This window comes from Neodiprion fabricii, chromosome 7 (assembly GCF_021155785.1).
Source record: "Neodiprion fabricii isolate iyNeoFabr1 chromosome 7, iyNeoFabr1.1, whole genome shotgun sequence".
NCBI classification, from domain to species: Eukaryota; Metazoa; Arthropoda; class Insecta; order Hymenoptera; family Diprionidae; genus Neodiprion; species Neodiprion fabricii.
In genome coordinates, this window is record NC_060245.1 from 19,005,228 (window position 1) to 19,027,354 (window position 22,127).

Genomic DNA, 22,127 nt, shown 5'->3' on the forward strand with positions numbered 1-22,127 from the left:
TTCTCTCGCATTTACGAAATTTGGAAATCGTTGGAATTTGAAATTTATCAATTAATTTTTAGAAATCGAATCGATTTTTTGTCGAACAGAATCTCGACCAAATTAAATTAGGTACCTAATTTAAAAATAGCGACAACAAAAGATTCGAGAATTCTGAGATCTGGAAGAAAGGATTTCAATAATTCGACCATTTGATTTAATGAAATAGTTCGAATTAGAAATTGACTGGGAAATTTTTCAAAATCGCGACCACTTTCCTGTCAGAAAGGATCTCGATAAATACCGATCCGATCGAATAATTTGACTGAATTGAACTATTTAATCCCCTGAAACAACTCGAACTGTTCGAATAACTAAAACGCAGTATTCGAATTGTACGAATACTGAAAAATTTGAATCGATCGAGCAACTGTTTGCGCATCGCTAATATTTTGTTTGACAGAGGGGGCGATTTTACTTCCTCACGATGCGGATAAGCCGTTCAGCTCGTTTCCGGTTTGATGCCAAGCCGAGTTATTAGATTCATCAGATAGAACCCGATAATAAAGCTCGCGTATATACAATCGCTGCCCGCGCATCGCGTGCAGATCAAAGAACATTGTCGAAGTTTGACTCGCCAATTTACCTCATCAACTCGTTATGGCGAATTGAATACTTTCGTCCTCTCTGCTTTCGTGGGTTTATTCAGTTCTGATTGATTTTCCCATAAAATGTGCAGCATTTTAAATCGATAGCACGAACGGGGTCGGGGTTGAAGTTCCGAATTTTAAAAGCTCCGAAAGCGCCTGATTCCGAATTGTTCGGTGGCGAAACTTTAAGTAAAGAAATCAAACTTTGGAGAAACAACAAAGTTTCGAACGATCGGAAAGCCGGTGGCTCAAAGTTCCGAAATGCAAGATTCCAAAAATTCAAGTTCCGATCGAATAAAATTCCAAAAAATAAAGTTTTGATAAAGTAAAAGATGAGAAAAAACGAAAATCAGAATGACCAGAATTCCGAACGTAAAAATGTCGAAAATCAATTACAAAGAAAAGATCAAACTGGTGAAATTTCACTAAGCCAGAAATTCGCAGAACCGAAAATCTTCGGTCATTCGGAATTTTAGGTGTTTCAAAATACAAAACTTTGGTTTATAAATTAATCTTTTCCACTTTGTTATCGACGAGAAAAACGATCGATGGTAGAGAAAGAAAAAAAAAAAAAAAAGAAAGAAACTCGAGCCAAAGCTGGCCGAAAGTTTTTTCCAACTCGCTTTGAATACCCGATCACGTATGGACAAAAGGACGAGAGAAACTTCGAAGGACGAACAACGCAATAGAAAAATTGAAATTGATATTCGGACGATTCTTGGTTTCGCGAACGTGTTTCTTAGCGGAGCGAGACGTTACACTGTAAGTAACACCGTAAAAAATTGTCGACGGCAATGTTGAATGCAAATACATATATATATCACAAGATATTCAAATAACCAAACTTACAGTCAAAGCACGACTACCGCGGCTGAGGGGAAAAAAAAAAAAAAAGAAAAATTTCCCCGGACCGTTTGGCCTCGGTGATAAAAAATTGACAACAGATATGTGTCCCCGAAAGTTTGCGAAATTGCGATACGTGCTTCTGGCAAAAACGTCGCCCCACCGTAAAAGAAGTCTAATAATGTTTGCACTGTCCATGCGAATTCTGAAACGATAGCGGCTTTTTGCGTCAATGGATTAGATTCACGAGTATTTTCATAAGGCTTCTCATGTCGATACGACCAATGATTTTTCCCTCGTCATTTTTTCACTCGTTTTACGATTTTTCATACGATTTTCCGATCTCGGAAAAATCACTCATGAATTTGTTCAGATATTTATCTTCCAAGCCTTAGTTTTTTACGATTATTCAAACCTGTACCAAAAATCGGCATTTCTTTTAAATTTCTAAAAATTCTCAAAATTCTTATTTCTCTTTTCAATATCTTTGATACCTGTTCAAAGATGAAACGATTGCTTGTTCTGTATATTTTTTTTTTTTTACCTTGTAGCACTTTAAACATATTAAATAAATTAAAAAAAAAAAAAACACTACATCAACGTTTAGAAAATTATCCGTTGATAACGAAAAATTTTTTATTCCTTCGTAAAAATATTCACAAACGAGCTAGAAGAAATTAAGTATGGCAGTAAGAGGACTGAAAAAATTCAGGAGTGCTTTTTTGAGATCGGAGAAAAATAGTGAAGCGAATCAAAAACATCGAGGTAAAATCATTGATGGAGTTGACGTGGAAAGCCTTGAATTATCCATGCCTGAATAAAGTTTATAAACTAAGAATTGTGAAAAGTAACGGGGTGGGATTCTGTTCGAAATATATCGGGAAGTTTAAAAATCGGGCCAACTTTGAGCGTAATGAGAATGCGAATGTCTAAATTGCGAAATTCGAATGTCGATAAAATCTGAATTCGTGACGTCATCGTCGCGGTTATCAAATCGTCGGTTCTGGTCTGTTGGATATTACGCAAGCCTCGTCCCCGGATTCGTGAAAATCGCACACCTTCGTCATTCAGACTGCGTCGATCATGGGACCCCTTAGGAATAAGTTAACGCTCCTACCATGGAAGGAATAATACCGATTTCGGGGGGCGATTGTCGCCAGAAATGAACTCTCGGCGACGATCCGCGATCGGATTGCAAAACCTCGTCGATGAGTCGGGTTCTACATTTCAAGTAGCACCTCGCCTGGCTTTAAATTCTGGCCGCCTTAACGATACGAACAACTGTTAGAGATAGTCTGGCAGTCAGAAGAGGCCTGAATTAAAAGTGTTCAAGATATGGCTGCATTTTTCTTTACGGTGATTTTCTACCCAGCGGAACTCAAGTCTGAAGTTATTTTTTCGTTTCGAGGAAACGACGAAAAAAAAAAAAATTTCTCAAAAACTACTGTCGATAGTTTAAAAATGACTTTACCATCCTGTAGAGCCGAAAATTCTACATCGAATAATATCCTCGTATGTCGCAAACGGAGTCGGAGAAACAAATTAATAAAAAATAAATTCTACTTATCGATGGAATCTGGGGAATTTTGGTGAAATAATTTCTCTCAGATTAACAAATTGATAAAAACGAAATTATGCTTATCGATCGCATCTGGGGAATTTTGATGAAGTAATTTTTTTCTTTCCCAATTTGTTGATCCGACTCTGTTTCTGATATACGTATATGTGAACAAAGATCGATCTAGAAATTTTCGCTCTACACGATGGCTAAGTCATTTTTTACCTATCGATACGCAGCTGTTGAGAAAAAAAAATGTACAAAAAAAACGTAACATTTTTCTATTTTCTCGAAATGCTGATTATGCAACTGAAAAATAACTTCGGATTTGAGTTCCTGGGGGTCGAAAACATCTGTATACAAACATGCGGCCGTAACCGAAAAATTTTTAATTCAGACCTGTTGCATTGGACTTTTATAGTTTTCTCAAATCGATTCATCAATAATCAAAACAGGCAAACTGGACACAAAGAGAATCATCATATATGAAATAAAATATTTTGAATATTGAAAACAAGGTAAAAGAATTCTCTCCAGCCGGATAAAGTGAAAAAAGATCCTAATTTCGAATATCCTTAAAGCTTTCCCAGGAACCGACCGTCCATTTTAGGGGATGGGAAAAAAAAACGTGGCGTGGTTTGTACGTCAGAATCTCAAATCTCGCGATTTCTTTCTCTCTCTCTCTCTCTCTCTCTCTCTCTCTCGAAATAGAAATGAGAGAAATAAAAAAAAAAAAAAAAAATCCGTGGTCGCACTGAAAAATCCTGAAAAACGAATATCCGCGTAACGCGAGCTTCGACACGAGCTTTCGGCACGTCCGAATTGAAAAGGACGATTTTTTACTAGCCGCGATGACAGATCTACCAACATGAAATTCCTTCAACGCTCCTTGAACGTGTCTGACAAGAAAATTTGGGATAGAATCAAAGGAGCCTCTCTCCTCACTTTTTCCTGTTCGCGTTGCTGTTTGTCGAATTCAGCAGGTTCTCAGTAAAAAGATTCTTTTCGATATCAAGGAAGAGAAAAAATGAAGAAAAATATAAACAACATCTCCGACTGTTCTAATCCCCGAGATTTTTCCACACCTCGGAAATGTTATATATATACGTATGTATAAATATATAAATGAAAATATGATACTTTTAACTCTGTGAATACCTCACGATTTATATGCATCATGTATACCATAAATTGCATGGCATTGCATGGCCGGCTGGACAGTTGGCTGCATTTGTATGTAAGATAGGATGTAATATCCATGCGACCGGATATTAAAAGGCTTTATAGTGCACTGGATGCCTAGCCTTACGAAAGTTATGAAACTTCAAAGTACGAGGCGAGGCGGCTCCTCCGCCTTTAGACTAGCCGTGAATACACCTGCAGACGAGGCATGAATAGAGATTGATGCAGGCCTTTCCCACCCCGAGAGTGAAAAATTTCTCAACAATACATACATATATATATAAGTAACCTCGTTTACTTCGTCCAACCAGGGGGGACGAAATTCGACTGAATCTAAAACCATTTTACGAATCGACACGGATTTTCCATTTCAACCGATGTAATATTATTACACGAAGAGCATCTGTTTTCAAATTATACTACATTTTCCTAATTCAAGAAAGAAAAGAAAAAAAAAACAAAAAGAAAGAAAGAAAGAAAAAAGCATTTAAAAATATTTAACATTTTTTCACCCTTAGTAAAAATATTTCATGAAATCAAACCACAAGCACATCATTGATTTTTAATTTCAAATCATGTTTCAGATGTTATAGAATAATTTTTTTTTTTAAACGAAATCGCTTCTTTTCATGCATTCTGTTTCATTTTTGGTTTTTTTTTTTTTTTTTTTTTCCATGCCAATTAACCCAAAAGTCTTGCCACTTTTCGTTCTTTCGTCCAAAAGTTGCACCTTGTGGTCTAAATTGGGCAATAATTTTTTTACGCATGTTACCTCTGATGAAACTTCGAGTTTTTTTTTTCTTGTTTTTTTTTCAATTTTCTAGCAATCGATGTCCGTCTTCTGTCGTTTTTCACCATCCGAGATTAATTTCTCATCCAAAACTTTTCAACCTTTCGCTGGGAACAGAATTTTCTTCAAAAGATCATTTAATAATCTTCAAAATTGTCACGTAAATTAGAATAACTCGTTATCCGATTTGAAAAATAATAATATAACAACAACAATAATAATAATAACAATAATAATAATAATTTCTCACATTTAGATCTCAGGGAACACTTTTGTGAAAAGAGAGAAGAAGAAAAAAAAAAGAAAAAAAAAAAACCAGAAGTGCCGAACGACCCGTGCAACGCAATCGTACTTCCGGCCTGTAATAATGGTAATAACAGGTAAAAAAAAAAAAAAATACTTTGAGGAAAAACAAACTGTAATCTCTGTGCAACGTCGTTAAATTTTATCGCATCGGCTAAGTCTTGCACGCAGGCAGGCTGACTGACAGTCACGCACCATACACTGTTCCGCGCACTGACAATGAGCCAGAAAAATGGCGTGCTCGATCATAATTTGCGCTCCTTGGGTCACGTCCTCGAACTTGACCCTGTCGGGGCACCTCCTATTACACTCGTTCGTTTTTTCTGTTCGGTAGATATCATCTCTCAACGCACTTAACCCGCTTGATGGGGTTTGTCAGGTTCTTCGAACACTGATTGGGGCGTTAAAATCCAGTGACAACCTTATCGAGGATCATTAACCACTAATGAGCTACTAGAGAAAACCGTAATTGGAAGATCGAATATTTCATAATTTTTCAGATCAAGTGAGATATCACGATTGAGCTGTAAATTTCCTACAAAATAGCGACCGGAACTTCGTCTATGACGCGCTGTATCAAAGTAATAAACAGTTTTCTTAAAATAAATTGCAGGCGCGTGCATTTTTTCAAATAAAAATTCACCAGAGTTGTCAGAAGAATTCGGTGTTTCGGGCAATTTATTTTTTTTTCACCGTATGTTAATTTGCGCGAAGAAATTCCGACATGACCAAAATAAGAACCAGCCTATTTAACAATCAGCCGTGTTCTTAAGGTTCGCCCTCGTGTCAGTTCCCAATAAAAAAATAAGAGCATCGGTATCCACTGTACACTTGGAGACAATGAATCTGTGACGGCAAATTTTTTACACTAGACGGTTATGTTGGCAACACTGAGAAACCACGCTGTATATTTTCAAATTGAATAGAAACATTTCAGCGTTGGTTTCACTCGAATCCATCAAGCGCATCGTGAAATCACCTGGCTGCTTCCCCATCTTTGGGGTTTGGTTTCCCCCCTTTAAACCGTTTTTCCGCACATGAAAGAAAAAAAAAAAAAAATACGTGTCTCTTGGTTTCCGATGTTCTACAACATATTATACACGAGTCTCGTCGAAATCACAGCGTGGGGGGGGGGGGACACCAAACTGAGGTTCCTTGTCAAATTAATTGTCCCCAAATGTAAATCGCGCGAAATTTTCCTCTGATAATAAAAGAAAAAAAAAAATAAATAATTCCTTTACCTGTATCACACTCGCGTTTTTGAAACCGGTGTTCAGCGGCGACGAGAAAAGGTCCGGCGGCGATTTGCAGTCCGTGCGAAAGTACGTGAACGAGAAAAGCGACACCGACGACGACGAATCCCCAGCCACCCTCTGGGTAGTAATGTTTCTTAAGGGTGACCCTCTTTCGGGCGTTCAAAGTTGTCAGGGACTCCTCGGCCTCGTCTACGGGGTCATCCTGGAAGGCATCCTCGCCCCCGAGTCCGGCCTCGAGGATCAGTTGCTCGGAGAAGCGGCGCCTCATCATCTTCGGCGTTATCGATACGCAGCTGTCCCTTCTCACGCTGCTCAAACTCAGTCCCGAGTCCCTCCGACCCGAGGTCGCGACGTTTCTCGCGTTTAAATTTTCCCGCCCCGTTGACTGCAGCGTCACGACGCTCTGGCAGGTCGACAGCGACGCTGCCGAGTCTCGCCGCTTGGTGGCGCTGCCCGAGGGTGAGTCCCCTGTTTCTTTCAGCGAGGCCCGCCTGCCGCAGTGCGCGCAGCATCCGCAACGACGAATCGAGTTCTTCATTGGCGAGAACTTCGGCTTTGAGTCCGTTTCTCCGTTCGACCGCGACGTTTTTTTCGCCAAAATCGCACCGTCCAGAGAGTATTTCCGACCGTTACTAATCAACGCGCTTTTCAATTCTGTAAGGATTTTATTTATTTTTTTTTTTTTTTTTCATTTTTGGTCAAATTAGTACTGGGACTGAAATAATTCGGAGATAAGTAACTCATGGCAAAAATGACTTGTGACAAAAATAACATAATCGAACAACACCAGTCAAAAAAAAAAGAAAAAATCAAAATAAACAACTAATTTCATATACCAATCATTGTTTTTATTAATTATAGTATTTTGATAATAGAGTCGAACTTATCCTAACCTTTGGAATGGTGTGTTATGGTTTCGGTTCTTCTTCTCAATTAATATTATTGATTTAGGTTATTTTTTTTTTTTACAGGTTATTTTTCTCGTGAGTTACTTTTGTCTGAGTTACTTTTGCACGAGTTATTAAGGTCGGTTACCGGTAAAATTCATCCACTTCTCGAGAACAAAAAAATTCTATCCAAATTTATCCGAAAATATTTTTGCAAGTCATGGTTTCGAAATTTCGTTAAAAAATTTTGAATACAGTTTTGAAATCGTTGCACCTAAATAACTGGAACTCTTTTTTTCTCACTATTATCTTTTTTCATCAACGAAATTGCTAAGCTTTTATTATATACTTCGAAATACTTCGATATTCAGTTCAAAAAACTAAAAAACTTATCTGTAGTAAAAAACTGCAGACGATTTCTTGCTCGAAATTGACTTGACGAAATTTTCTATTCGAGAAAATTATCTCAGGCACAAAAAATAAACTCTGACTTATCGTTTATCATTTGAAGGCTGTTTGATAAACCGAAAGCTACCGAAAGCTTATTAACTCGACAATAATTTTCTGAAACTTGTAAAAATTTCTAATATACATAAATAAAACAGTTGAAATTATTTTCCGAATTCTAACAATATCTTGGAATTATCGTAACAAATTTTTTGTTTTCAAACGCGAGGATTCTATTTTCTGTAAAAAATTCCTAACCGCTGTCCGTCGACAAATTAGAAAAAAGTATAAAAAATTTCCCCTCCCTCTAAACTTCGAGTAAAAAGAAGAAAGAAAAAAAAAAAAAAAATCAAATAATCTCGCATCGCTTTGACAAATCGTTTTGCAGATAAATAGTAAAGAAGATATTCTCGAGAAATGTTATCACCATAAACTTTGGAATCCGTATCCGCGTCGCGAGGTTCGTCCTCGTCGTTTTCCCCGTCCGTAACAGCGGCGCTGTAGGAATTCCTGCGTATCCTGAAGGACACGGAAGCCTCCCGAAGACGGTCCCCCATGGCGAGGTTCCCCGTAGCGTTGAAAATAAAGGTTCGAAGAAAGGCGACGTCGGATCGGCGCGTGAAATCGGCTGACCAATCACCGGAAGCCGATTGGGTGTGAAATTGGCACCGGGGACGAACGGAAGTCGCGAACGCCGTCCGATAATTACAAGACTTTTGGCAAAAACTAGAGAATCTAGGACTCCGCGACTCGGTCGGACTCGAGTCTAAGGGAAACTGATCGCCTGTCCACCGACGGCGAAATCACTTTCCATCTTCTCCGGACACCTTGAAATTCCCGGCACGCTTCGTTAAGGACGTGTCTCCTCCTCCCTCTGCAGTCACGCCGTACGCGCAGCCATGCTTATCCACCACCTCTTTCATCGATTATTACCGTCACGGCGATCAACGTTACACTGTTCGACCTCCGGTGGCGCAATTTTTCCCAAAAGCATGTGTTATTCGAGCTTTTAACACGTGTCGATGCCCCACGGGAGGAGACGTTGAGTGTAGCGTTTCAAAAAATGTACTAAAATGTATCGGAAACTAAGGATTAGACTTAAGAATATTTCGGACACAAGCTGTTGTACGTGAAAGGGGACGTCGGACGAGCGTCACAGTTTTTGGGCCCGTTGAGTCCCAATTTTTGTTTTTTCAAATGGAACCTCTTATTTATTATTGTATTTTATTATTTCTCATTGAAAAGTGAGTATGTTTTCAATCGAAGTCAGTTTTTTATCTTCGTCTTCGAACAGGCCCAAAACGTAGAACTCGTTCTCATTTTCAAATTCTTCGCAAAGATTGACAATGCACTGCCACTCATTTCACGAGAAAGCTTCAAATTAGATTTTGGGCCTGCTCGAAGACGGAAACCAAACAATGGCTCTAAGTAAAACTTACTCACTTTCCAATGAAAAATCAGACAATGCAATAAATAAAAGGAGGTTCTATTTGGAGAACAAAAGATGGGACTCAATGGGCCTAGCACAGTCCACGGGCCCAAAAACTGGGAGGCTCATCTGACGTCCCCTTTTATATACAACTACTTATGTTGAAAATATTTTTTAATTCAATGCTTAATTTTCGATATATTTGAACACATTTCTTTCAAAATTCTAAAATTGTAGATCTAATGTTCTTGTAGAAAAAAAAAAAAAAACCAATTGTTTCGCCACAAGGAAGTTGGCGAAACATCTGCAAAGTTGTTTTACCTTAAAATTCTCCGTTACAACAATTCCAAGAACATCTGGAAGCCGACTTTCAAGTGGATAGTACATTTAATTTTCACAAAAAAAAAAATTGAGAGACCAGACAGGAGTAAAAAAAAAATAAATAAAACCTCGGTAAATAAAGTAGATAACTATAAATTGGTTTTTATCTTCTCGTCGTTTTTGTGCTTATTCAACTTTCCATTCCTCGCGAAAGAATACTTTCTAGTTCTCTTGATTTTTTTACAAGTACCACGGTATAAATTCCGCGAACAAACAGTGTGTACAAACGAAAAAAGTTCCCAACCTTGCGAATTTTCACGACACTCCATACCCTTCTCGCTCTTCTTCTTCAGCTTCTCTGTGTTTTTTTTTTTTTTCTTTCTTTCTTTTCTTTTTTCTCTGGACTCCGAATTCCCGCGGGTTCGTTCCTCGCCTCTCATCCCTTCCTTGTCGTACGTGGGCGAATATCGAGTCACCCACGTGTCCGAAATTCCACTCGATAATGACGTCCGAGGCATCCGAGGAACCCGCGGCTCTCCATTGTCGTCGAATAAGGCCCACGGGGCCCGCGGCGACTCCTAGACCTCGGCAAAACCGTCGTCCGGCCTTGACGGGGTGATTGATGGGATTCCGAGGTCGCATCTTAATCATCTGATCACGAATTTCCACCGGCTTTACCCGCGCCAGCGGTCCAGCCTTTGAGCTTTCATTGAGAAAAGTTACCCTACACCCTTTCCACACCCCGTCCGTAATTTATGACCGACATTCACCGAGAGTCGAACTTCCGGCGCGTGACCAACGGCCTCAGATATATTCCCATTTCCACCTTCCTGCCTGCACGGATCTCTGCGACGGTATTTAGCAGAGCTTTTCATTTCCATGTTTCGTCTCGTGTATTTTATCAAAGCGGTTCGAGGCCGTGTAGCAGTTACGCATTTACCGACCGAGCAAACTCGCTCTTATTTTTCTTCCTACATCAAGCAAACAAATGAACGGAAAGGGTTCAAATTTCGAATCGTATCTCGAAAATTGTTTAAAAAAAAAAAAAACACGTGGTTTTTCGACACGTGTTACTGTTTCCACATTTCCCCCAATTCGGAAACCAAAAAGTGCATAGTTGAAATATTTTATACAATTCTGGAGAGAATGAGGAGTAGGATGAGCCAACGTGAAACTGTTTTCACGCAATATTCGCGTGACTGAACGAAAACCAGGAATTATAATAATTTCGTAGATATGAGATTACGATTTTCGGGATGTAAGTAACCTTCCTGAGACCCGCTAAGAAACAACGATATTGCACCGTCGAAATTTGCACCATTTCCGTTCATTTCTTCATTGAATTAAGGAGGAAAAAGGGTGAGTTTACTCGGTCGGTAAGGGTGGGACTGCTACGCGACCTTAAGCCTGTCTACACTGCAATGAAAGTGGAATTTATCCTGAAGTGAAAACAAATTTATTCTTCTTTCATCGCGAGAGTTACGCAAGGATACTTCGGAAAGAAAAAAGAAAAACAACCCTTCAAACTGGGGAGTAGATTTTGTTTCTCATTAAAATTAATTTCTATCGTTTTTTTCCTTCCATCGCTTGGCGAGCTTTGGTGGGCTAGAAAATGAAAGCCACTTTTTGTGCTTTTGATCGTCGACGGAGAATCTATGAAGATTGACAGTATTCGATGGAGCCTTCATTTTCATCTGATCGAATTATGCCACTTGATGAAATTTAACTTCAGTCTATAGAATTTAAGCGATTAAATATGACTGGAATATTCAGTAAATTCAATCGGTTAATCCCGCTGACCACTTGATAACAAATATTTTAATACCAAAATCCGATTAAAGCGGAGAGAAAATCCTGACGGTTTAAATTTTTATCATCATGTTTTTAAACCAAAGGCTTCAGCTTTCCTGACTCACTGAACTTTATCGAATGTTTCATTTTAAAGCCAAAGTCTATCATGAAAATCCGTTGAAAATTGTTTAAAAAAATATTCGAAAGTGAAAATAGAAAGAAACAAAATCTTGTTTTTGATTCCTGACTAAAACTGGAGTATTTCTTTTTGGTGAAAAAAAAAAAAAAAAAAAAAAAAAATCTCTCTCCCGTCAACAATCCATTTTCAAATCGTCGAGTTGGATCAATAACGGCGGCGGCGAAAAAATCTATGCGTTCCCTGCAAGAGCTCCGATATCGCTTAAACCGCGTTATAAATTTTACAGCGGATTACATTGTGAATGTGTATAAAAAGCGAAGTGGCGGCGGTCCGCAAAACGTGGCTTATAGCAGGAAGTGGCGCAAAAACAGTTGAACGAGCTCAAGAGATCATAGAGAGGTCGACTTGAAGATGCGATTTTCAGCCTCCCGGACGGCCTGAGCTTTGATCTCGCGATAAAAAAGCTCGCGCCACTCCGCGAGGTTCGCAAAAAATAATTCTTAACGGGCGAAACGGCGGCGGAGCTGAGGAATAAAGAGTGAAATAAGAAAGTAAAAAAAAAAAGAACGTGTGTTGCAGGCTGTTTCAATTCGCGTAACGAGTTCTCGAACGTACGTTAAAAGAACAAGTATAAGGAATAAAGAGTCGAAGAGTATGTGGAAGAAAAGACTTTCGCTTCTCCTCTCATTTCTCTTTCTCACCCCGTCGTCGCGTCGACGTAATTTCCGATTTGATTTATCTTTCGGAAACTGATCGCTGCTGCGACAAACGCCGTCAACGTCGATACGTTGGTTCGTTTTTTTTTTTTTTTTTCTTTTTTTTACATCCGTATTAATGTTATCAATGCCATTTTATCATCTTTCAGGCTTTTGGCGGAAATGAAGAAACAAAAATTAATGAACATGGTCGAAGCAATTTACTTTTTCAATCTGACTTTTGAAATTGAAATATACGATTTGAAACAAAGAATCGATAATCTGAAATCATGAACACTAAATTGAAATGTAAACATAGTTAAGCTAATCTTGGATTAGTCTGCTAGTTGTTGGTATATAATATTTGTTTTATTCAATCGCCTGATTAGCAGTTAATTTTCTCTTTTCCTTTTGTTAGTTATTCAAAGATTTTTCATTCCTAGCGCACCAATCCTACGCACAGGTTATTGCAACTACCTGAAGGTTTATTTATTTGTACTTTTGTGTATTTAATATGCTTGTAATTTTATTGCTGATAAATAATGATAAAAATAATAAATGAAATTAAAAAAAAATAAATAAAATATGTCGACTGTATAAATCTTTAAATAAAAATATCTACGTCCAACGATTGATATTCACGTTTAAACGTTGCGAGGAACGATTATGCAAATTCTCGACTTAGGCGCGCTGACCGAGATGATGCCGAAAGACGTTTGCCCACCACGTGTTGTATCCCAAGAGCTTTTAATAGCCGCTTCCGCAGATCAAATCCATGCACAATTATTTAAAAAAGAAAAAAACTCAATCGATGGTCGCCGGATTCACGGGTGAAATTTATTTTTTACAATTAAAAATCTGATTTCAGTTCAGATTTAAAAATCAAAACGGTAACAGATTGAATGAAATTTTACTGTTAATAATCTGTCCACTGCAATTACTAAAAATTGACGTAAGAGAATTGAAAGGAAAAAAAAAAAAAAATTTCTGTTGATAATTTTCAAAACATTAGATTGAAATATGGGTTTAGGTATGTTACCAGTTTTTGATCCTCGGTTTTATAGTTTCATATTCTATTTGCGTTGATTTTTTTTTTTTTTTTCTTACCGTCTGTTATGTCTGAAGCATCGATGATAAAATCATCGAAGCTCACTTATAACGTAGCTGTGATAAAAAGTTTGTGATCCATTGGAAATCCACGTGAAGCGGGTAAAGAACTGGCTTGGTTATTTTTTTTTTTTTTTTTTTTTTTTTTAAATTAGCCTTGAACTCTGTTCAACTCTGAATGAAAAAGAAGAACAAACGAAAAGCTTTCAGAGAAAGTGAGAGCTCGAACCGAGTCGAGGGAATCAAGTTGATCAAGGATTAGCGGTGGTTCGTTTTCGGTGCTTTCATAAATCGACAAAAAAAAAAAATAACTGAGAGAGAGAGAGAGAGAGAGATGAAGGCAAAAACGAGACAAAAAACGCGATGTACAAACGCGCCTTTGCTTCTTGGCTTTTTATACTCGCGGCTCATACACTCCGAAGGGGTGCCCGAAAGGCACTGCGGACCCGAAAACAAATTGGACCACTAAGAACCCCCGGTGATCAAGCTTGAAATTTATACACAACCAAGTCAGATTTGTGACTGTCGAGAAGTTGCCTGCGTAACGTTCTCGTGGGAATCGTTTCCAGCTGGTAAATCGATACGCAGAACGAAGTTTAAACGGACATCCCATCGTATTAAGTAAACCGCTGGGAACAATGATAAATTGCATTTCTAGTCAGGGATCATTTTGAAATTAACCAAAACGAGCATCTCTCGCTGCGATCGCATTCAAGGGTTGAAAAATATCGCCCGAATTTTACTTGCAGCGAACTTTTATATTATGGGATTTGATAGGGTGTCATTTCAGCGGTTTTCAACACTTATTTTATTAGATTACACACTGTGTTTTATGATCCAGAGCTTTCGAGGGATTTGCGAAATTGTTTTCAAGGAATTGAAGACACTTTTCTTACAATATTTCATGAAAATTTTAGTGTCATGTGTAGCCCATGTTTTTTTAGATTTTAATGATGGTTTGAGAAATTTAGTCCATTTTCAGAAGTTGAATAGTTTTCAATGATTCTAGTTAAGTTCCGTTTTCCTTTAGTCAAGAAAAACCCCATCGATTAAGATCAAAATGATAAAAATCCGTTTCTTCAGTTTCGAGATTTGATCTATCTAAATTTTTTCTTTATGATTGAAAACTATCGAACCGATCGTATCCAAAATATAATCAGTTCTGAGTTAGGAAAAGCCCCATCGATTGAAACCAAAATCACCAAAATCCGTGATTCTCGTCTCCCATACGAGGGTATTCGAATACAAGTGGCGAAAGTCAATTCAACCTAATTTTTTAGGTTAAAGAAATTCTAATTCAAGATTCACCAAGGTTCAAATTCCTTTGTCCTAAAGAAACCCTTGCATTTTCAACCCCTCGTGAAACGACAGATAAAAAATTGATCACTCTCAGACACACACCCGGCAGACATCCATTCGAAAATGGTCAGAAATGATTCTTTAGATTTCGAAACATCGGTATCTAGTGAAAATTCAGCTTCTCATCTCAAGGGTGTTCACAATAACTTCCCGAAATCATTTTTTTCTAAAAATCTAAGAGTTCCAACTTTTGTTAGAACACAAATTTCAACAACTAACGGCTGATAACACTGGTCAACAAAATCTTGCAACAAGGAAGGTGCTTACTAAGTTTTTAAACACCTGTAATCTACCCTCGCTGCAAAACCATATTTATATTGATTCTTGTCATGTTTCTTGAAAATTCAAAAAATTGCTCCAGCTTCTACAAAAGCAAACTTTGATCAGAAAAATAATTTTTGACCTTTACTTGTAACGCAGGAGAAACCAGAATTTCACACGCAGAAGCCTGACCCAAAAATCGTGTTTACCGGTGTAATCAGTCGAAAGTTTTCACGTGATATACAATGAGTGAATTTTTTTTTATCTTACCTGCGGAATGGAGCGCGGGGTGGTGGAACTTGACTTCGGCGGTGACGTGCCAGGCGCCAGGGGCTGCAAGCTGAAGTCCAACGCCAAGGAAATGGACCAGAGCTGAACAAGTGACGATCACGTACCCCCAGCCACCCTCCGGGTAATAGTGCCTCCTGAGGGTGGCTTCCTTGCGCTGATCCAGGACGTGACGCCCGAGGGATCCGTTCTCCCCTTCGACCGTAGCGTTGTTGCATCGCTGCAAGTTGCCCCCGAAGCTTTTTGACCGCTGGGCCAATCCGGACTTGGCGATCGCCGAACGCGACTCGAGCTGAGTCGATTGGGACCGGACGCGACGTTCCGTGAAGGTTCCGCTCTCCGGGCAGTTTCGCTTCGACGTTTCCGGTCCCTGCGGCTGAACCCTGAAGGGATCGATCTTCAGGAGCAGCGTCTCGGCCGTGCACTTCGGGCACGCGTGATTCGACACCTTTGAATCGCCCCCCGAACGCTGGAAAACATTTTTTGATAAAAAATTTGGTGTGCGAGAGACTTTGTTCGATGCTGAGTTGACCGGGTCTCGCCATGTTTTTTTTTTTTTAATTTATTGAACCTTTTTTAGGTCATTGCAGTACCGAATTCAGATTGTTTTTTTTTTTGTGTTTCATTTTTGGTTTCGCAGTTTTTTAAAAAAAATCAAGTATGTTATATTCTTTCCCGTAAAGCGATCGTTTCTTCTGTTTCAGTATCGCCGAGAGTTTCGAACGACTTTAGTTTCTTCATTTATTTGCGGGTTGCACATTTTTGAAAATCATGAACAATGCTTCCCCCCCAGAAACAGTGATATCCATTTTTCTGTTTTATATATTCTGTTTAAAGAAGCTCTGAAATTTTCACTTTACAGAAAACGATGTTTGAGAGATGGTTTTTAAAATTTTGAATCAATTTTTCAGCCTCTTTGACTATTTGACAATATAAACATTGTCAAAGTTACGAATAAAGCGGAAAATGTTTACTTCACTACCTTTTATCGTAGTTTTGAAAATTATTATTCATAACCAATTGCAATTTCCTCTCGATATTAAGATATTTCTATTACAGAATCAAAGCGACTTCGCGGATGAGAAAGTTATTTTTATTTTTTTTTTAATGTTTAAAATACTCGTCCACTGATTTTTTCGAATCCAAAGTTTTGCCAAAGTCTCGAAAAATCGGATCAGAAACAAATAATTGAGACCATGTTGGAGACGATCCGAAAACAATCGGAACAATTAAGGAATAAAACTCTTTGCCAAGATTTCGAAAATTATATAAATATATAAAAAAAAAAAAAAAATACAAGTACTCAAAAATGGTTGCATAAGAAACAGAAGGTGAAAAAAGTAACTGTAAATTTGTAAAACCTCAGATCATGATACATAATATGATTGCTGTACATTGTCGCACTCGAAAATACTGCGACCAAATAGAAAACAGCGATGATGAAACCTGGCAAAACTTGGCATTGAATGTCTCATCTAGGCAAGTAATAAACTTGAGATTAGATCCGAGTCCAATGTATATACATATATATATATATGTATAACGAAGTCTAACCATGTTCTCCCGAGGGTCCTTCTCCTGGTTGATGAAAAGACGTCCACCGCCGTTCTCCAGTTTCGGAAGGTCGCCAGAATCCGAGGCAAGTTTAAGCTCAGGCTCGCTGCCGAACGACTTAGAGATCCCTCGATGACCAACCGGAAGTGAAATGGGCCAGGTGTCGTTCCGCTTGCGGAGTTGCCGGTGAATTTTTCGCGTCGTTTCGGGTACGTCCGTCATGGTGCCATGGAACGGATCCCATTCCTCGGGAAGTTTCCCCCCGACTGCGGTTCGCCGCTCGTCAATTTCAACAATGCAAATCCTCCCCGCCTCGGGGTGAATCGTAGAACTCGCCGCCGGCAATTCGCGGGGGTTGTAATTGTTACCGGGGCAGAATTCTGGTATTATTGTGTAAGCCCTTGTTACGGGGTTGATGCGAACTTTCACGGCCACAGCACGCTCGGGCCACGAACTGCTGTGCCTCATCACGTGGCTCAGTTCTCCATGGCGCACCGTCATCCTCGAACTCTGCGGGTTTGAGAAAAAAAAACGATTTTTTTATTTTTTTTTTTTATGCCCCGGACGTAATAACGCAAAATAAAAAATAACCCATGACAAAACTAGCGTAAACAAAAATTATCCGTAAAAAAATTATCAGTGACAAAAATAACAACGCACACAAGAAAGCAACCCATGAAAAAAATAACTCGCAAAGAAATAACCAGTTGTAAGAATAGCCGTTAAAAAAATAAGCCACGCAAAAATATAACCGGTGACAACGGTAACCCGCGTCAAACGATACGTGACAAAAATAACCTGGATAGTGATAACTACTGACAAAAATAACCCATGAAAAAAAATAACTCATGACGATATAACCCACACAAAAATAACCGATGACAAAAATAAGTCTGCCATAACAATCAGTGATAAAAATAACCAGTGACAAAAATAAACCTGCCGAAACAATCCATGATAATAATAACCCATGACAAAAATAACAAATGACAAAAATAATCCATACAAATACAACCCATGACAATAAGAATGCACACAAAAATAACCAATGATAAAAATAATTCATGACAAAAATAACCAATGATAAGATTAATCCATGATAAAAATAACTTGTGATAAAAATAACCAACGGCAAAAATAATGCACCCAAAAATAACCCGTGACAAAAATAATTCATACAGCATATTCTGTTCTCAGATTTTTAAAAAGATCGCGGTAACTCACGAATGTAACAATTCAATAAATACTCGATACAGGGCTACGTCCTGATAATATTACGAAAAAAAGAAAGTATAGATCGTTGGCCAACTAACCTTCTTAATTCATTTCCGTCTCATTATCGCGTTTGTCGTCGTCATCGGCGACGATTGCCGAACTGCGATCGCCACCAAAATCCCGAAATCTATCGACATCCGTGCACTTTTCGCGAACTTAATTAACTGCACTTTGCACTTAACGCGGGGTGTATTTTATGGGTTAGCGTTTTTCAGCCGCCGCGATTCGGCGCCTCTGACTGAAGTCTCTTTGATTACGCAAAACATCTTTTTCTGCGACATTCAATCAATTTTACTCGCACAATTATCAGAGAAACTTGCTTTCACCGTTCGTTTTACGGTTGTCGGGGTTGAAAATTGCCCGAGACAATTACGTGCAATCCTTAAATGAAATTGTTATGGGAACTTTAACCTGCGATCAGAAAACGGACAGTTTTGACAATCGAAATTCGGTCACTATGAGCAAATTTCACAGTTAATACAGAAACTATCAAACGTTGTGTCAAATTAAATGAAAAATTTACGCGAATTACGTACAAAATTACTAATAACTACATTGCATGAAACAAAATTTCATCAATAAAGGAAGGAATGTGCTGTGTTTGTTAATGCTATTATAAGGCTCGTTAAAAATAATCTATAATTGTTCTGAATAATGTTTCAACAGTTGGAAACAAAAAACAAAAGAATCTCAACGTATTTTTCACAGCGATTTTTTTTCCACCATGTTCCGGTAGCGTTTCATTTACGTATTTTTTTTTTTTTATTATTTACTTAGCGCCAGTTAATCGGGATAAGGTGATGAAAAATTGACCTTATTTGAAAAAAAAAAGCAAAAAACTTTGTCCGAGTTTGCATAAACCATCTGAAAAATTAATGCAATCATCGAACTTTTCGCGTGGCGTGAAATACGATTTTATTTCAAGATTATAATGATTGCAAAGAAAACTTTCCAGCATAAATTGAAAGGTATGGTTTTAATCGAATGTGGTGTTTGAACCCTTTAATTTTTTTTTCTTCTTTTTTTTTCTCCTTCGACGAGCTTTGATCTAACGAGAAGAATTTATCATAATTCTCGGGAAAAAAAAAAAACACCTCTCGCAAAAACATTTTGTAACAACGTACGAGGTGGAGGGCTTTTGTAGAAGGAAATCGACCAAAGTTTATTCCCTGTAATATTTGGGGTTTAAACTGAAATTCGTTCATTCGAAAACACGCGAGACAGAATTCTTATCCGCGTCTCGTTATTCGCACTATTAAAAACACAACGATCGCTTCGATAACGGACATCTCGGCACTAAAACCAGCACCTGAAACCCAATGAATGCGGAGAAACGACTCGTTTCGCAACGAAGTTACAATTAACGGGTTAAAAATTCCCCCGTATCTCGGTTGCGAGCGCGCACTGAGAGAAATTTCATTCGTTCTAGTTACTGGAAAATTCAAGTATATGCGAATAACCGGGCTGAGCGATTGATCGAATAATCAGTTTTTCCGATTAAGTAGAATAACGATCTAACGATTAATCGAAATAATGATCAATTAAAATCGTCGATTAATAGATTAATCGTATTGAAGATAAATAAAAAAACCTGATCAATCGATTAATAAATAGTATGAATATTGTTAGAATAACAGAAAAATGTAAGTTCAAGCTTATACTCTTCGGTCTGATTACAGTTGTCAATTATTAATTTTTTGATTATTGTCAGATTAAATCTGTTCGTTCAATTTATATCACATTTCATTTATTTTTATTCTAGATAAATAATTATCGCAATAGGGACGATAGTAACGAACAATAACAATATATACTAGATTATCTAGTTACGCTTAAAAAACTAATTATCATTCTGTACCCAAAATGAAACTTTTCTCGTTGCGATCAGTGTATTTATTATAAAATTCTTAGATTAGCCTTCTTCATCTGAAATAAAAAAAAAAAAAAAAAAAAACGCGACAAAATTTTGAGGAAAATTGAAATTTACGTTAATGTGGCCCGAATTGTGTGTTCAGCCTGTAAGAAATGAAGTCTCGGAGTACGAATTGAAGGACTTGAAACAGCGGGGATCAACAGGTAATTAGAAGTCCGATTATCGGGAATCAGTTCGAGGCACAAAGAGCCATCGAGATGTTGGTCGATCGTTATTTCGACACCGAGGCGTTCGAGTATCTCGGATATTCATGTCAATTACTCTTTCTTTTTGCCTGCTCGTTATTTCCCCCTTTCATTCCGAAAGAATTGCGAGCACTGGGATAATAATTTCACCGCCGCTCGGTGTTTTATCTTCATATTTTTTTTTCTCACCCTCCTCTCTTCCCGCTTTCCGAGCACTTACTAGCCTCGAGTATTCCCCACCGTGTGCTAATGGCAAATCGGCAATTACGCGAAGGAGGTAAAGTTGCAGGCATTTGAAATCTTAATTAGTTGAGAAGAAGAAGAAAAAAAAAAAAACAAAAACAATTCAGAATAACAATAATCACAGCGAATGCCAAGTTTTTAGCGTTGTAATAAAAGCGAGAAATAACCGGCTCTAATAATTCTCTAGCACCTTTTTTTGTTACTTTTACTTTAGCTTAGTTTTAACGGGTGCCACTTTAATAGAAACTTGTCACGTTAGCTCGCAGGTACTTTTGAGAACGGAACAGAAAACAAAAAAAAAACGCAAAAAGAAAAAAATCAGGCAAATGAAAAAAAGAAGTATTACTTCAGCCCGCTTCGACACTCATTCACTTTGCAAAGAAAGTGGCAAATAACAGAATGAGGGAGAGGAAGGAGAAGCTGAAAGAAGAAAAAACAGACTGCTCTGGCTTTAGCGAAAATTCTTCGTGAAAATGAAGTAAACCACGGAGGCACGTATTTTGGGATGTATCGAGCGTACGGACTGCATGGAAAAAAAAAAAACAACATAAAACAAGGTTTTGAAGCAGAGTCAATATATTTGAATTTAGTCGAAACGACATGTTAACGTAGAGAAGAAAATCGAGAGCCGCATTTTTCATTGAAAGAATTTTCCGAACACAATTTAACTTTAATTTACTTTCAAATTAGTAATTGAACACGATTGTTATTAAAACTATATTAAACACTGTGTATTTCCAATTTAAATGAATTATGCGTGCACCATATTTTCTCTGTAAATAAATTCTCTACGAATAATTAATTACCTCTTCGTACGAATTTTCGTTTCTATTTTTTTTATCGGATCAGAAAAATGAGGTGCAAAAAATCCTTCAATATTATAACCGATGAAATTCTGCATTATTTCGAATCACATCAACGTTGCTGAAGATTCGTTTCGACAAATTCGTGAAGAATAATTCAGTTCACAAGTTGAACGAGCTTTCGAGAATGAAAATCGGATATACAATACGATTATATCCACGACGAAAATAGATTGCTTCGACAATCTTCAACGCAACCGATATCAGTTTCACTTATCATTCCTGTTTCTTTTGTTTGATTTACTTTTCCACCGGACGGTACGCCTGATCCATCCTTAATATGGGATTGTCTTGTCCTTTTCTTTCACCCCTCGACGAGAAGAAAAAAAAAAAAAAGAAATAAATAAAAATAAAACAAACCCCCGTCACGTTTTCCCCCCCATCTAAAATTAACAATAAATCTCCAAAGTCCGTTATTATAAACATAAATCAAATTGATTGCTGTTTTTGCGGATGGAGGGTAGAGATGCAAAATAAACATTTATTCTCGTTCGTTAGAACTGACCAAGCAGGAGTTTCGCTTCCTATGTAATACTCAGGGTGATTGATCTTTTCATGAAAAACGAAAACGAGTCAGCCACCCCTAAGGAATTGTCGAAAAATGTTTTTTAATCACGATATTAAACGCAACGAATTCCGCACTCATTCATCCCACGTTACGAATATTGTTTATTTTTTTTTTTTTTTTTTATCAATACAATTAATCACTCCACGTGTGAGAATTCGTTATCATCAAACTAAATCGACGATCACACATCGTCGAATAATTTTCATTCGCACAGTTCGCGT

The 22,127-nt window shown here is 37.9% G+C and overlaps 1 protein-coding gene across 1 annotated transcript in view; it reads right to left on the minus strand.

The window, feature by feature from the left end:
- Positions 1-17,061, minus strand: part of LOC124187066 — a 34,992-nt gene extending 17,931 nt beyond the window's left edge. Inside the window, exons 1-2 of the mRNA XM_046579315.1 lie at positions 16,840-17,061; positions 15,268-15,754 (exon numbers count right to left, since the gene is read on the minus strand). Coding sequence (XP_046435271.1) covers positions 15,268-15,754; positions 16,840-17,061 — 709 coding nt within the window. The remainder of the gene's footprint in view (positions 1-15,267; positions 15,755-16,839) is intronic.
- Between the last annotated feature and the right edge of the window lie 5,066 nt (positions 17,062-22,127).